Here is a 16,552-nt window from a genome sequence, read left to right on the forward strand (position 1 = left end):
TGGAGAACACATGCATATGATATGTTAATATAAAATTCATATTTCAAGTTTTTAGAGTCATTTGTATGCAAATTATTTTCATAATTAACCCACGTATACCTTAGAGGTCCGAATTTGCCCCTGGTTCCAATGGTGGGGCACTGCACGTGAACAAATATGTGCAAGCCCCAGGAGCGAACGCCTTTGGAAAGTTTCATTAAGCATTTACTCAATGGTGGGAAGGGGGTGACCATGGGACGAATGCAGAGGATCACCCAGTGTTTTATGGGCGTGCCCAAGCATCCTCAGGGCGGGCGGCTGATGTTACAGAAGGTAAGTGCCTGCCCCCAATTTTGCAGATAGTGGGCATCTGAAAAGTAAGTATGGACCATCAAATGATTTCTCCTCCGGGTATCCACATACCAGCGGATTCGGGCGCGGGGATGTGCGTTCCGCTCGGTGGCGTTCACATGCTTGGTAGGCAGCGAATATACACTACCAGAGGCGTAACTTTGGGAGGCAATGGAGTCATCTGCCACCAGGCTCCTGCTCCCAAGGGGGCACCTCTCCTCTGAGTTTGAATCCGTTAAATGAAAGCCATCAATATCGCTTCTGTGGCTGACCCTCCCCCCCCCCCCCCCCCAGCAGGACCATAGACATTACAGTTTCTTCAACGTTAACATGATTTTTGCCAAGTCTCACACGCTGTATTAGAATCCATGACCTGTTCCACTAGAAGCAGATATTGTACATACTGTACATACGGTACATACATACAAACACACATGCATACATATATTTATTTAAGGTGTGTGTGTGTGTGTGTGTGTGTGTGTATCTTGCTTCCGGGCAACTGGTACGAACTGATGCCATTGTACACTACCTAGTGAGCAGGTCTGCATCAGGCCCTTCATTTGCTCCTTAGAACATCCAAGAGGAAAGAGACGTGTGATGATATTATGTCACATAGCGGCCTATAATGGATAGATATTATGTCACATAGCCTATACATAGCCAATAAAAGGGCTAAATGTGCTCTTTACAAAAATCATATGTGCTACTACTGTGAGTACAAATGAGTTACCACTGTTATGCGAACAAGGTGGGCTATAATAGATGTGCACTAAATTAATATTTGCCCAACCCACAAGCCCTTGCACCTTTGATATCATTGGGTGTTTGGTAAAGACCAGGTGGCAATCTAACTACATTTGTTTTTGAATGTTACACTTGCATCCCAATAAAGAGACGCAGCATACAGCATAATTGTCCCACTGACAGACCAAGGTGTTACAGTACTTCTGTTTCCCTACGGGACCTTTAGTTTCACATGTTAAGCTCATAATTGCCATTATTCTAGGAGATGCCTCCACAACCTAGAAGAGCTTACTGTATATGTGACATGGAAAAATCTCTAGTGGGAAAAATCTCTAGTATCACTAGTTCTTCCCTTTTCAATAAACAAATCTATCCATTTTATCCTAAAGAACTGCTATTTAGCCTCATTTCGCAATCATAATGTGAGCAATGGCAATACTACTACTACAACTACTAGTACAACTAATAATAACAATAATAAGAGCAATGGGACACAGTGATTGCCAATATTGTAGTGTATTTTCGCAAACCAGCACAAAATAAGTGCACTTGTACAAAGCAAACTCAGCAACATCACCTTTTTGCCCTTTGCACTGCGAGGCCCCAAGCGGCATATTCCATATGTTACCGCATTGATACTCGTCACCACAAGGACATAAGTACAGTAATTTTAGCAAAAATGAGTTGACTATTTCCAGTTTAATAACCAATAGGAAGTAGGCTGTAAGGGCAGAATGAGCACATCATTTGATGTGTTGAATAACACTAGGCTTATTCATGAATTGTCTAGACGGCTTCAAACAAAAGGGAAGTACTGACGGCAAACAGCTGCAAATCCCAGAAAATGCTTTTTATCTCTAGCTGTTGCTTAGCTCTGCTGTACCACTAACTGCGTGAACATCTGAAGGCACTAACTTCTATAAACTCCACTGAGTATTCCACAGATCCTTTCCTGTGTCGTCCTCCAGGTCACAATACAAAGGATCAGCAATTATTTGCACCACATTGAGAAAGGAAAGTTCCAAAATTCAAGGCAAAATAGACCTGCAAACTTTGCAAGTATTGTAGTTAAAAAGTTTTGTATGATATATATCCATTATGTACCTATTTCCTTAATTTTTGTAAAATTAGTTAAAACACAGAGTTTATGTAAGATTTAATGATAGAGAGGAAGAGAGAGATAGATAGAGAGATAGAAAAATATATATAAAGCGCAACGGAATCTGCTGCGCTATATAAGAAACTGTAAATAAATAAATAAATATAGACAATTATCTGGTCAAATATATCCTTATAATTGGTAAATACTGTAGATATGTTGGGGGAAATATACTAAGGTCCTGATTACGGCAGATCCAGTGTACGAACAGGTATGACAGGGATCAGCCATAATCGGGCCGCAAATACGAACTGAGAATACGGCTAATTTAATAAACTGCTGTATTCTCAGGATTTGTATTTTCCAATGGTGAAGGGATTCGAATTGACCTAAATAACCTTTGTGGTTTAGGATACCACAAAGTTCCCATGCCTATTTAGAGCGGGGAATCCCTCCCCGTTATAAATAGAAAGAGCTCTGCTTGACTGACAGGTCAGTGGAGCTCAGCCAATCAGGAGCACTGCTGACGTGGTGCTCCCTGATGGGCTGCCAGCTCCTGCAGTAACATGAGTCACTCGAGGACCCAGAATTCAGTTCATATGGACCAGGTTTTTGCACGTTTTTTATTTTTAACCCCTGGATACAGTGTATCATCTGTGGTGCTAAATCTTCTTATTCTGTATAATGATAACAGAATTCCACCAGGATAAAAGTTAAAACGGATCCACCGGGTTGGGATTACCAGAGTGGATCCGTTTTTTACTTTTATTCGAATGGAAAATGAGAAGCATTTTCCATTTGTATTTTCTGCCAAATCTGTAGCTGAATTTACCAGTGCAAATGCTAGAAAGTCGGCTCCTGATTGGCCGCTAGGCGGCCAATAGAATCATTTGGATGAGAAACATCTCTGCGCCTCTCAAAGTCCGATGGGTACCGGCGGCTGACTACGGCGGAGACAGAGAAGATGAGGGGATCTTCGCCAGAGGACCTGGGTGAGTAGGATTTCCTTCCACAGGTCCCCCATGGATTTCTTCGGATCCAGGACCATGGATTCTTCAGCCCTGGAGCCCCGGAACCAAGGCACCGGAACCAAGGCACTGGCAGCGGACCCAGGGACCTACCGACGGACTCAAGATAGGTAAGTATCAGTATGTATGGGCTTTGGATGTATTAAAGTTTTATTTTCAGTATGTGTCAGTGTGTTTATTTGACTATTTTTTTTTCTGTGGATCTACAAGTGCCAGCGGGCCCTTTAATGCCCCGCATGCTGGGACTTGTGGTTCTCCAAGTCCCAGCATACGGGGAGGCTTGCTGGGACTCATAGTTCCACAGTAAAAGACAATAGTTTTTATTCTATTTTTTACACTTCAATCAGCCCGGTGACCACCGCACAGGGTCACCGGGGACAGCACCAGGCTTCAGCCTGGTCAGGTAAGTCCTGGAAGGGGGGTACTCCTTAATTGGGGGGGGTCCCCACTCCCCCAGGGCCCCTGGCCAGGCTGACCGGTCAGAGGGCTGAATGCTTTGACCGGGGGGACTTGTATAAAAAGTCTCCCCCCGGCTGTGGCATTACCCTGCTGGCTGGTTTCGCCTGGGGCTGGTTATTAAAATTCGGGGGACCCCTAGTAAGTTTGTCCACCGTATTTTGGGAACCAGCCCCGGACCTGGAGCCTGGGGCTGGTTTAAAAAAATCAGCGAAGCCCTATTTGTCGGGTTTCCTGATTTTTTAATACCAGCCCCGGCTCCTTCAGCCTGGTGCTGGTTACGGCAGTGGGGGGGACCCCACGCCGTTTTTTTTAAATTCCACCCCCCCTCATTTTTACTATAGTTTAAACAGGTTTTTAAACGGGTAAGTGTGAATGTGCCAAAAGCGGCTTTTAAACGGTAATTTACTATTTAAAAGCTGCAGTGGGAAAGGGTCTTTATGGCTCTTACCCGTTTAAAGACCCGTTTAAAAAAAATGAGTCTTTACCCATGTAGGCAGTGGGAAAGCAGCATGAGATTCTGTGTACATATTAGTAAATGTTCTACAATGCGAGCACGGAACTAAACATGGCCACATGCTGAGTACAAATCTCTGCAGCTAGACTAACTGTACACTTCACAGCCTATATCAGTGTGCACTTCCCTATTCAACTAGGTACAAACAACTTACCTTCAGGGAATCACCCCACTACTACCAGCCAGGCCTACACAGAGGTCACTACAGATCAGACTAAAATTTGAACAACATAGCATCACCCTTAGTTGTGTTTACCTAACATGTGCATTGTGTATATATGCAATATACTGTACGCTATGTGCGCCAAACCAATTTGTGTTGAACCCTGCATGAACCCCAAAATATTCATAGGTAAAGAGCAGTCCTGCATTTGGGACAGCTGTTCTTTCTCATTAATGTGGAAACAATTGACCTGTCGCTAATGGTGTCACAGGCTGGCTGCAGGAATGCCTGAAGAAGAGCAACTGTTTAGTTACGGTAAACAATGAGGAGGGACAGGAACAAAGCATCTAGCTAAGTGTGAAAGCAAACAGCAACTTGCTGTCAACAAATGCAAGGATTCCATTAGTCCACTTTCACTGGCCATCCAGTAATTCATATAAATACAATGCTGTTGCTCCTATGACTATGCATTGTACTGATGGGCAAACATAGTTGCTTTTTTTTTACAACTTGTTGGGAACACACCCTGGGATCAGCTATAGAAGGAAACTGAATGAATAGCGATTTGATAAAATGACTGATTTTAAAGTTTGGATTTAGAAATGATAAAAGGTTGATCATTACATTTCGTAAACAGAGTATTTCATTTCATTCAAACCAATTGGGGATTATTCCATAAGCATTCATGTTTGAACGATTAATAGGATATTATCAGTGAATTGCTCAGACATTAACCTGTGCCCCCAGATTTGACTAAGAATTGTTATGTAGTGGAGGGAAAAGACACCACTAGGCCCTCATGTCATGATAGTCATCTCCAGACAGTTGGTATGATGTTTGGCTTTGAAACAGCATCTAGTCAGGGATAGATTATACAGACAAAGGCCTGTTTAAATCAGAAGGCCACTCTGCATTAGTTCAAAGGTACATCTAGTGAGTAACCAAAAGCATGTTAATTAGGGCTTGTAAGAATAGAAGAGATAACAATAAAAAAAAATTCTAGGGCTTTCACAAAGTCTGAAGTAACTTCACACACTACATCATGGAAAGGAATGCACAAGTACTGTTAATAAATGGCCGACCACTGACTAAAACACCTTTGGCCCTTGGACAGTGGTTATGATATGGACTGTGATTCCACATGCCTTTTCATGATCATTCACTAAAACATCATTACATACAACAGCAAACCTCTGGCCCAAATATATCACAATATGTCAGAACAGGGCAGAAACCCTCTGGGCCAGCCCCTGAACATGTGAGGCATGAAGTCATGAGGAGACAGGACTAGGAACAAGTTCAGTGTCCCTAACATCTTATGGACACTACAAGATGCCATGAGGTAGCTCTCCCGGGAGAAACATTGAACAACTATGTTTTTGATATGTACATATAGGCCATTTACATTCCCAGGACTGCATGGGTTATAAACGAGCACATGCTTTTTTTATTCAACATCTATTTACCTGCCTATATCTTAGTACATTGAGAATCCAAAGCAAGCCCCGACATCTCCAAGAAAGTGGGCAAAAATAAATTGCCATCATACTAGCAACTGTGTGGTTGCATCTAGGCTTTCCCTGACGAGTTTACTCAAAACTCAGGGGAACTCAGCAGTGGCTTCTCTTATCCCTCAGGTCAGCTTCACAACAGGGGGTGGCTGCAATCACTGATGTGGATTGGATTGCCTGCCAGCAGTGCAGAAGCCTCCTCACCATGGTTTAATCAGGTGCCGGACGGGGTTCCTGACAGTCGGGATCCCGACAGTCATTAACCCGACGTCGGGATCCCGACTGTTAAAACACCGACGGCTGGGTTCCCAACGGCCATCAGCTATTCTCCCTTGTGGGGTCCATGACCCCCATAGAGGGTGAATAGAATAGGTGGCGAGCCACCGTGCCCGCAGTGTGCCAAGCGCAGCGGGCCCGCAAGGGGGTTTCTTGCTCTGGCCACGCAGTCTGAGTCCGGCCAGTCGGAATCCCGACGTCAGGCTAATAACTGTCAGGATCCCGACTGTCGGGACCCCGTCCGGCACCCGATTAAACCATGGATTAGACTGTCGGAACGGCATACCACAGCCAGTTTAATCCCATCTATTCCCCAATGATGGCTGCTTACTGCTTGTCTTGATTAAGTTTTGTTTTTCAGTTTTTAGGGCTTTTTCTTAAAGCAGCCCGGGAATTGGAATACTAGCAGACAGATGACTGACAGCAGCATGCAGATGCACAGAATACTGACACCCAGATGATAGACATCTAACCCTCCCCCCTAATTCTCCCTCTCTGCAGTTTCAGCCATTTGAATGAGAGATTAGGTACTGGTACCCATTGTGTCTTTTCTGGTGCCTGTTTATCTTTTGACAATATTTACCAATAGGCAAGATTAATTCATATCAGATTATATATGCAGTGGTTCCAAAACTGTAAACACTGGGGTGCCAAGAGGATCTTGCAGGGGTGAATTGGGTTCGTAGTCCAAGACCAAATCAAATTATGGTCAAAGTGATATGCAAAACCATTGCTAGTAGCTGTCAATCTTAAAGTGTGGACAATCGCAATCAAAATGGTCCACCACCACGTAAATTAACTTAAGGATGACAGTTAGGCACAATTCACTCAATTTAATTAAAAAAACTTAATCTAGGGGTGCCGTGAACAAAAATGCTGATACCCTAGGGGACCCTGATTCAAGAACATGTGGGAACCACTGCAATAATGCACATTTCAGTTTCTATATGCCCAAGGAGCAAAAGATTGCTGATACTGCAGGGTATGTGTTGCCTTATTAGCTCACACATACTAACTCTATCAGAGATTATGGTCCTTATTCTGGTTCACTCGCAAAGGCAAATTCTTTCTCAAATGGACAAAACCATGTACGCTGCAGGTGGGGCTGATGTACAATAACAGGTGCAGAGAGAATTAGATTTAAGTGGATTTTACTTCAAAGTGAGATCTATATTGCAGTGTAAAAATAAAGCAGTCAGTATTTTCCCTGCACAGAAACCAAATAACACCCAAATCTAAATCTCTCTGCAGTGCACATGGTTTTGTCCATTAGAGAAAAAATTTGCCTTTGCAAGTGAACCAGAATAAGGGCCATAATCTCTCATAAAGTTAGTATGTGTGAGCTAATGATGTAGCCAGGAGATTTTGACTAGAAGGTTAGACACAATCGCCCAGTGCGTACACTGTGGGTGATAGCGATGCACGGCACCTTGTTTGGGTGCCTGGTGTAGGTGTAACCAGATTGGAGGTTCTCCAGGACAGAAACTGATATGACTTGATATAGAGCTTCTAGAAAGGTTATCACTATATGGGATTGTATTATAGTAGTAATGAAGATAATATTCAATACTATTACTATACTATATAAATAAGAGTTTATCATTCATATACTCATCATTTCATGCTGCAAAGACAGATATATTGCTTTTTCAATTCTAGTATTCATAATAACATGTTGGTTTACATTGGGAATAGATTATAGGTTGTTAAATTAGCTTTCAGTGTGTGAGTAAAGCAATAGCAATATGTCGACATGGAAACTGGCAACATAAAAAGGGTTGACACAAGGATTTCTTGTGATTTATGTCAACATAGGTCAACATGGACACCGTATAAGTGTACTGCTTCCCCTTGCTTCAGGCACACAACTGTATTTTTCCTGTATTTTTATGTGTACTTATTGGGGTAGCATGGACGGTGTAACGGTTAGCATTACTGCCTCACAGCACTGAGGTCATGGGTTCGATCCCCACCATGGCTCTAACTGTGCGGAGTTTGTATATTCTCCCCGTGCTTGAATGGGTTTACTCCGGGTAATCCGGTTTCCTCCCACAATCCAAAGATATACTGGTAGGGTATATCTTCCAACAAAATTAACTCTGGAATGTCTGTGTGAGTGTGTGCTACATGTGGTAGGGAATATAGATTGTAAGCTCCGCTGGGGCCGGGACAGAAGTGAATGTTCAAATATTCTCTGTAAAACGCTGTGGAATATGTGTGCGTTATATAAGAAACTTTTAATAAATAAAAAAGTATGAAAAACCGCCTTTAAAAAAAAAAGCATTAAAATTTCACGTCGACCTTTTGACCATGTCAACCCTTTTCATTTGTTGACCTATTGCCTGTCGTCCAATAGTGGACGACCTATTGACTTTTATGTCGACCAGTGTGTCCTAATGTCTTGTGTGGCAACGACTTACAGTTAAATGACCATTATAAAAAAGACAATTAAAATGTCTATATCAGCCCAATGGCCGCTAGCTTCATCCTCGTCGTGACCTTTTACATTTTACAATACAATTCTAAACTGCATATACAGTATGAGCAGCATACAGTATATAAACAATGCCAGGAGAAAGGTTTCCATATTTAAATGTCCAAGACAGTATAAATGCAGCCTCACATAACGAAGTGTGAAAGGTATTGTTTGCAAAGTCTGTATAAGAACTCAAACAGACTCAATACTGAATGAAGTACCGGTTATTTATATAGGTAATGTGTTCTATCCGGAGTCTGTTTCCGAGTTGTTTAGCAGACAGGAGAAAATAGTCCCATAAGAACTTGTCGCAAAATACTAAAAGGTGTTGAACACTTCCGTATTTTTACTTGATGGCCAACCTAATAAACTGCTATGAGTGCTACTGGGCCATTACAGTGCTGCAGTCGTCTACGAAGGATGAGCAGTGGGATCGCAGACACATTAATGAAAAGCACACACACACCCCCAACATAAAAAAAGAGCCTGGGGCCATTCTTTTAAGCGTCATCTCCTATTGAGAACAAAGAACAGCTAATCCACAGCTGGTTTTCATTATATCTCATACTTTAATGCATTAGATCTAAACCTTCGTTCATCTTTCCACAGGGGATGGCGTTAGATAGGAATTGCCAGGTGACTAAATTCACTCTACAGAACTGTACAAGAAGATAATAAATTCACTACATTACTGTGATCTGAATCTTGCCTTATAATGTCAGTATATGCACTTTGGTCTATATTATCATTTATATCAATTAATCAACAGGAAAATATATTCTGCATCAAGATTCACTTCCATCACCAATTGTTACGTTCCATAGCGGTGTGGGGGGGGGGGGGGATGGGGCAGATTATGTGCCTGATTCTAATCTGATCGGGCCCCTGCGTGTTCGCATGGGGGACCGATGTTGAAGCACTACGCATGTGTATATTCGCTTCATCGCATGTGCAGGGCTTCTGTGCGGGAGCCTTTCGGAGACTTGCATAGTCTCCTTGGCGCTGGCACGGGGGTGATGAAGGGGGGCGTCCCCATGGGAACCTGGACATCAGCCGCCCACCCAGTTCTCGGACCGCAAGTCTACGTCTGCCCAGACTGACTAAGATTTGCGAGCACTGTAGAAATCCTTCGATGGTCGGCGACCATTGAATAATTTCGGACCCGCAAAACATCCATTTGCAGTGCAGCGGGGATATTCGCTGGGCGGAGGGGGCCAGGCATTCACTGCTTAGCGAGTCAACCAGAATCAGGCCCAATATCTTAAACCTGGAGGACATATATAAAAAGCCATGCAAAAAATAAGCTTATTTACATACAAAAGTGGTTCTAACTATGGCCCTTATTCTGATCGGTGCGGCTGGATCCGAATATGCGGCCAGCACCGTGCGTCCTAAACCCCGCCTTCCATACGGATCGCCAACTCCGTCCATACGCGGTAAGAAGCTGTCCGAACGGACCGCACGTGTATTTCTCAGGAATACACCTCCTCCATCTCAGGGAACCTCCACCATCATTCGATGGTCGCAGAACATCGAATGCAGGACCGAGTGGCCAGGCAGCTCCCGCAACCTCAGACCACACTGGCATTTCTCCGTGCAAAAGCAGGGATCTGGGCGGGCAGCTGACATCCGGCAATGTCATATGTCCGCCCCCCACACGTGCGTCACGGCCGCATTACCATACGTACGCCCAGCGTTTGCATGGGAACGCCCATGAAACGCGGGGTGTAAACATATGGTAATGAGCCCAAACAGCCCTTCACGCCCCTCTCCACCCCCTGTTCGTAGTGTACACATTTCATGCGGAATGTGGCCATGCGTCCCGCTCGCACATGCGCAGAGACGCCTATGCACATGCGCAGACACAAAACATCGGCGGCACGAACGCACGTGGATATTACCGCACCAACCAGAATAAGGGCCTATATCCATTATTTTAGGTAATAAGTAAATTACCCCCCCACCCAAAAAAAAGGAGAATTGATATATTTGAAAAGGTCAGCAATCAATTAGCCACCACCCCACCAGAGTGAACGCAGCCATGTGAAGATGAAAAAATAGTCTCCACCCCCCCCTCACAAATCAGGGCGTAGACGTATAGCACAGCTTTGCAGAGGTTGGCACCAGTATACCGGAAGAGTTGGGCATAATGAGGCCGTTTCTCACTGTGGAGTATGTGCAAGAGGATTTCATCTTTTGGAGCAGGAATATGAAATGCGTTAAAGGGATATAGAGGGAACATTTTGTGCATAGGACATTCAGGAACACATGGACATTTACATGTCACTAACAATTTTCTATCAACTCTGAGTTGGCAAAGATCAGAACTCCACATACACATATAATAGGTGCTATATCATTTATATATAATAGGATTTTACACCTTCCAGCTGCATTTCCGCAGAGAAGCACATTCCTTGCCACAATTTGCGCAATTTTATCTTTCTTCACAACAAAGTGCCACTTAATGTACTTAATACGGTTCCGATAACCCTACTCTCCCATGATTGATTGCAGCTTAGATCTAAACCTCCAGTTAGGAGACAGAACTCATAGGGGGTGTGGTATATTTCACCGACAGTCTGAATTCCGACAGTCATTACTCAGGCGTCGGAATCTCGACTGCACAGCGGGGGGAGCGCGATGAAGCCCCTTGCGGGAATATTTTATTCTCCCTCTATAGGGGTCGTGGACCCCCATGAGGGAGCAGTCGGGATTCCGACGTCGGAGTGCTGGACGGAGCCGTCTAGCACCCCTCATAAGGGTGTGCAGCAAATAAGCATTCCTGCTCTCCGGTAGTTATCCATGATGTGTGTACTACAGTAGTTTTTCCAGTGTGGTCTACACATAACATATAGGCCCTGATTCTGGTTTGCTCAGTAAGCTGCACACATCCCAGCTTACCGAGCACTAGAGACGCTGCCCATCTGAACGACCACCTCCCATCAGGTGCCAATTTCACTTGTTAACATGAGAGGGGCTGTGTAATGAAAACACATATCCTCGCATGTCTCCGCCAACCATCAAATGATTTTTCCTGCCTTCACAAATAAAAGTCAGTGGAAACTGACTTTTATTTGTGAGCGCCGGGACGAAGATGGGCATGTGATGTCCTGTGACGTCAGCCGTCCGCCCCCAGCATTTGCATGGGGTTGCCCATAAAACGATGGGAGTTCCTATGGCCCGCCCCATGCGGACAGCTCGGCTACTATGCAAGTCACCGAAGCCATTTGTAAAGGGGAGCTTTCTATGCGCATAAGAGATCATGGGCATGCTTAGTCCCCAAAACATCAGGACGGGGCCGAACTAGCATTAGTGCAAGTAGATAGGAATCACCCCCATAGTTATTGGATTCAAACTAGACTCATTGTATGTTCATCCCTCTATTGGCTGCTGGAAAAACTAAGCAAGGTTCTCCTTCCCGGATAACGCACACATGATGGACAGAACGTTGTAGCCAATGAAGCTCCTACTATGTGGGATGTTTACACTTTTCCCCATGCTCCTTTTATGGGATTTCCTTACACCTCTGCATACTCCTGGGCTCATTGCTAATTTGTATAAGAATCTGATGCTGGGCATACATTGACAGACACAATGTATGTCAGACCAACAGACATATCATCTAACAACCTAAAACCTACCACATTGTGAGATTGAGATATCAATGATATCAATGATCAGATTATACCCCTTTTACAACAAAACGACGGGTTGCACACAGGTTTTTTGGACCCATCTTCAACCCGGGTGCAACCCGTCGTTTGTTACCTTTTACACCGGCGCTTGGAGATGACATAATCTCCGAGCACCGGGACCGCCGATCACCACACCGGGGCAAGCCCAGCACCAAGGTACGCTGCTGGGCTGCCCCCATGCACCCCCCACCCCCAGCCCCTGTCCACGAGGTAAATGGATGCTGCTCACAGGCATCCATTCACCTCCTCCCTGTCTCCACTGCTGTCTGTAGAATACAGCAGACAGCAGCGGAGGCTGTGTGCCCCTTACCCCCCCCCCCGTCCAACCTATGGACGCTGCAGTCCGGAGGTTGGGTTTACCCTATTGATGTAAACGAGAGCCAGGTCAAATGACCCGGCGTAGCCGTTTACACTGCCCTCTACCCAGGTCCTGCCCATGTTCAACACAGGTCAGGACCTGGGTAGAAGTTCCGTGTAAATGGACACAGGTTGACCCATTTACACTGCTGCTGACCCAAGTCTGGAAGATTTTCCATACACGACCCTCCGATTATGCTGATTAGTCACAGACATACACTATGCAATTATCGTCCCGATCTGCCAAAAATCAGTGGATCTGGCTAAAAACAGAATGCATACAGATGCCTAGTGGATATAATGCCAGCGGTCAGAATACCAACTCCAACATTAATCTGCCCTGCATACTTGCATTCGAGATGCACGCAGTCAGGATACCGGCGCTGGCATCCTTATAAATGTTGTTCTTCCAGGATGCCAGAGTCGATAATCTGACTGCCGACATTTAGTCCACCAAGATTCTAACCACATACCCTATTATCTGCATACTGTAAACCCCGTATAAAGATGGGTACAACAGGTGTACAGTATGCTGGGGTCTATACTTATTTTGGACATAAAACGATCCTGAGAGCATCCGATTTAATTGTTGATACAAATGGCCACAACTGTGACGATATAACACGGACTGTCAGGAATCAGAACCTGGCAGTCAGAATTATGCACAAACTACGTTTCCAGCACAATAATTTACTTTAGTAATAATCTGTGCGTAGCACAACACAGTAATAATCTGAGCATAGTACCAGACAGAAATAATCTGAGCATAGTACCAGACAGAAATAATCTGTGCATAGTGCTATACAGTAATAATCTGTGAGTAGTACCAGACAGTAATAATCTGGGCATAGTACCAGACAGGAATAATCTGTGCATAGTACCAGACAGGAATAATCTGTGCGTAGCACAACACAGTAATAATCTGAGCATAGTACCAGACAGAAATAATCTGTGCATAGTGCTAGACAGTAATAATCTGTGAGTAGTACCAGACAGTAATAATCTGGGCATAGTACCAGACAGGAATAATCTGTGCATAGTACCAGACAGGAATAATCTGTGCATAGTACCACACAGTAATAATCTGTGCATAGTACCACACAGTAATAATCTGTGCATAGTACCAGACAGTAATAATCTGTGCATAGTACCAGACAGAAATAATCTGTGCATAGTGCTAGACAGTAATAATCTGTGAGTAGTACCACACAGTAATAATCTGTGCATAGTACCAGACAGGAATAATCTGTGCATAGTACCAGACAGAAATAATCTGTGCATAGTACCACACAGTAATAATCTGAGCATAGTACCACACAGTAATAATCTGAGTGTAGTACCAGACAGTAATAATCTGTGCGTAGTACAACACAGTAATAATCTGAGTGTAGTACCAGACAGTAATAATCTGTGCGTAGTACAACACAGTAATAATCTGAGTGTAGTACCAGACAGGAATAATCTGTGCATAGTACCAGACAGTAATAATCTGGGCATAGTACCAGACAGGAATAATCTGTGCATAGTACCAGACAGGAATAATCTGTGCATAGTACCACACAGTAATAATCTGTGCATAGTACCACACAGTAATAATCTGTGCATAGTACCAGACAGAAATAATCTGTGCATAGTGCTAGACAGTAATAATCTGTGAGTAGTACCACACAGTAATAATCTGTGCATAGTACCAGACAGGAATAATCTGTGCATAGTACCAGACAGAAATAATCTGTGCATAGTACCACACAGTAATAATCTGAGCATAGTACCACACAGTAATAATCTGTGCATAGTACCACACAGTAATAATCTGAGTGTAGTACCAGACAGTAATAATCTGTGAGTAGTACAACACAGTAATAATCTGAGTGTAGTACCAGACAGTAATAATCTGTGCGTAGTACAACACAGTAATAATCTGAGTGTAGTACCAGACAGGAATAATCTGTGCATAGTACCAGACAGTAATAATCTGAGCATAGTACCACACAGTAATAATCTCTGCAAAGTACAACACAGTAATAATCTGTGCATAGTACCACACAGTAATAATCTGTGCATAGTACCAGACAGTAATAATCTGTGCATAGTACCACATAGTAATAATCTCTGCAAAGTACCAGACAGTAATAATATGTGCAGAGTACCAGGGAGTAATAATATGTGTGCAGTAGCAGACAGTAATAATCTGTGAGTAGTACCACACAGTAATAATCTGGGCATAGTACCAGACAGTAATAATCTGGGCATAGTACCAGACAGTAATAATCTGGGCATAGTACCAGACAGTAATAATCTGGGCATAGTACCAGACAGTAATGATCTGTGAGCAGTACCACACAGTAATAATCTGGGCATAGTACCAGAAAGTAATAATCTGGGCATAGTACCAGGCAGTAATAATCTGGGCATAGTACCAGACAGTAATAATCTGGGCATAGTACCAGAAAGTAATCATCTGGGCATAGTACCAGACAGTAACAATCTGTGCATAGTACCAGGCACTAATAATCTGGGCATAGTGACACTATTTCATAATGATGCATTACATCTGTCTATATATCTATCCACTTTGTAAAAGTTTTAGCCCTCACATAGTCCTGCCAGTATGAAGTGATTAGCCGTCACTGTGCACAGGCCCATGGACTGTAACATTTGCCAGAGGGATGTAAATTCCTGTACAAGCCACAGTGCAGCAATGCTGGGAGTAACATCTGGCCAAATCTCATCTCCCCCACACACATAACGCAGCAGGATGTGTGCAGCTACAGTGGGATGCTCTGCAGTACCGGGCAGCTGGAATAGCAGTAAGCAGCAGTGAGGAACACCGTGCAGAGGGTGACCCAATGACACTTTCCGACAATGCTCATCAGGAGCCTCTGTACACTGTACATTCCCAACCACAACACACACCTTACTGTTAAGTGACATATTGCCTATCTATAACCCAAGTGCCCAGTCCCGATCATTCATTTCATTACAGTGCAGCTCATCACAATGGGGTAAACGTGTCTGCAAATACTATACATAGTAATTATTTCCCCCGAGTATCCGTGCTGTTATACCCAGGCTCTCACCTCTGAGCTGGCACTGCACACCAGTGCACAGCGCCAACACAACCAGCAGCCGGCATGGCATCTCCCACTGCTCCGATCTGATGCGGCAGAGTGTCGGGTACAGCACAGGACAGGGCAGGGTGGCTGTAACCTGCGCTCAGGCTTTGTAAGTGATGGGGGATCCTCCTCCTTGTATACAGCCCAGGCCGGCAGAAGCAGCAGCACCGACTCCTAGTTATTCTCATTCAGAATCTTCAACCATCCAAAGTCCTCCTGTAAAAGCCGCTTGGGGAGAGGGGGGAGAGGGCAGGGGAGAGACCACTGACTTACACATGGGTGGATCCTATAAGCACACAGCTATAGAATTACGTTTGTGCCTTCGCCCTCCCTGTATGAGCTGGAATCTTTACTATAGAAAGGTTTGTGGAGAGGAAGGACGAAGATGTGGTTTCAGCAAACTGAATAAGAAGGAATAAAGTGCAAATAATAAAATGGTAACCCCCCTATAGAATGTTGGTGTGGTCCACTAGTGTCTGGTATCTAGATGAGAAGCAACTTTTTATTGAGGATGAGTGAGGAATGTTGCTGTCCTACCAGGACTCATGAGGGGGGTGACTAAAAAAAATTGGAGACTGGACTATAGCAAGGGGCTAGCTGCTCGGTTTCTGAACTGCAGGATGCGATGTATCATGTATTTTATCTGCTGGATTATAAACTCTTGTGGACAGAGGGATCGCTTTATTGTAATCATTTTATTGTTATTACATAAAACAAATACTATATTATTCTATACAGGTTTTACGTGCACGTTTGCAACTTTGCACATGAAATACTT

The 16,552-nt window shown here is 44.0% G+C and overlaps 1 protein-coding gene across 1 annotated transcript in view; it reads right to left on the bottom strand.

Annotated features, from left to right (window-relative positions):
- Window positions 1–16,139, bottom strand: part of LAMA1 (laminin subunit alpha 1) — a 167,227-nt gene extending 151,088 nt beyond the window's left edge. Inside the window, exon 1 of the mRNA XM_083187610.1 lies at window positions 15,739–16,139. Coding sequence (XP_083043736.1) covers window positions 15,739–15,799 — 61 coding nt within the window. The 5' untranslated portion in view covers window positions 15,800–16,139. The remainder of the gene's footprint in view (window positions 1–15,738) is intronic.
- Window positions 16,140–16,552: the final 413 nt, after the last annotated feature.

The sequence above is a fragment of the Crinia signifera genome, chromosome 5 (genome assembly GCF_055691185.1).
Source record: "Crinia signifera chromosome 5, ASM5569118v1, whole genome shotgun sequence".
NCBI classification, from domain to species: Eukaryota; Metazoa; Chordata; class Amphibia; order Anura; family Myobatrachidae; genus Crinia; species Crinia signifera.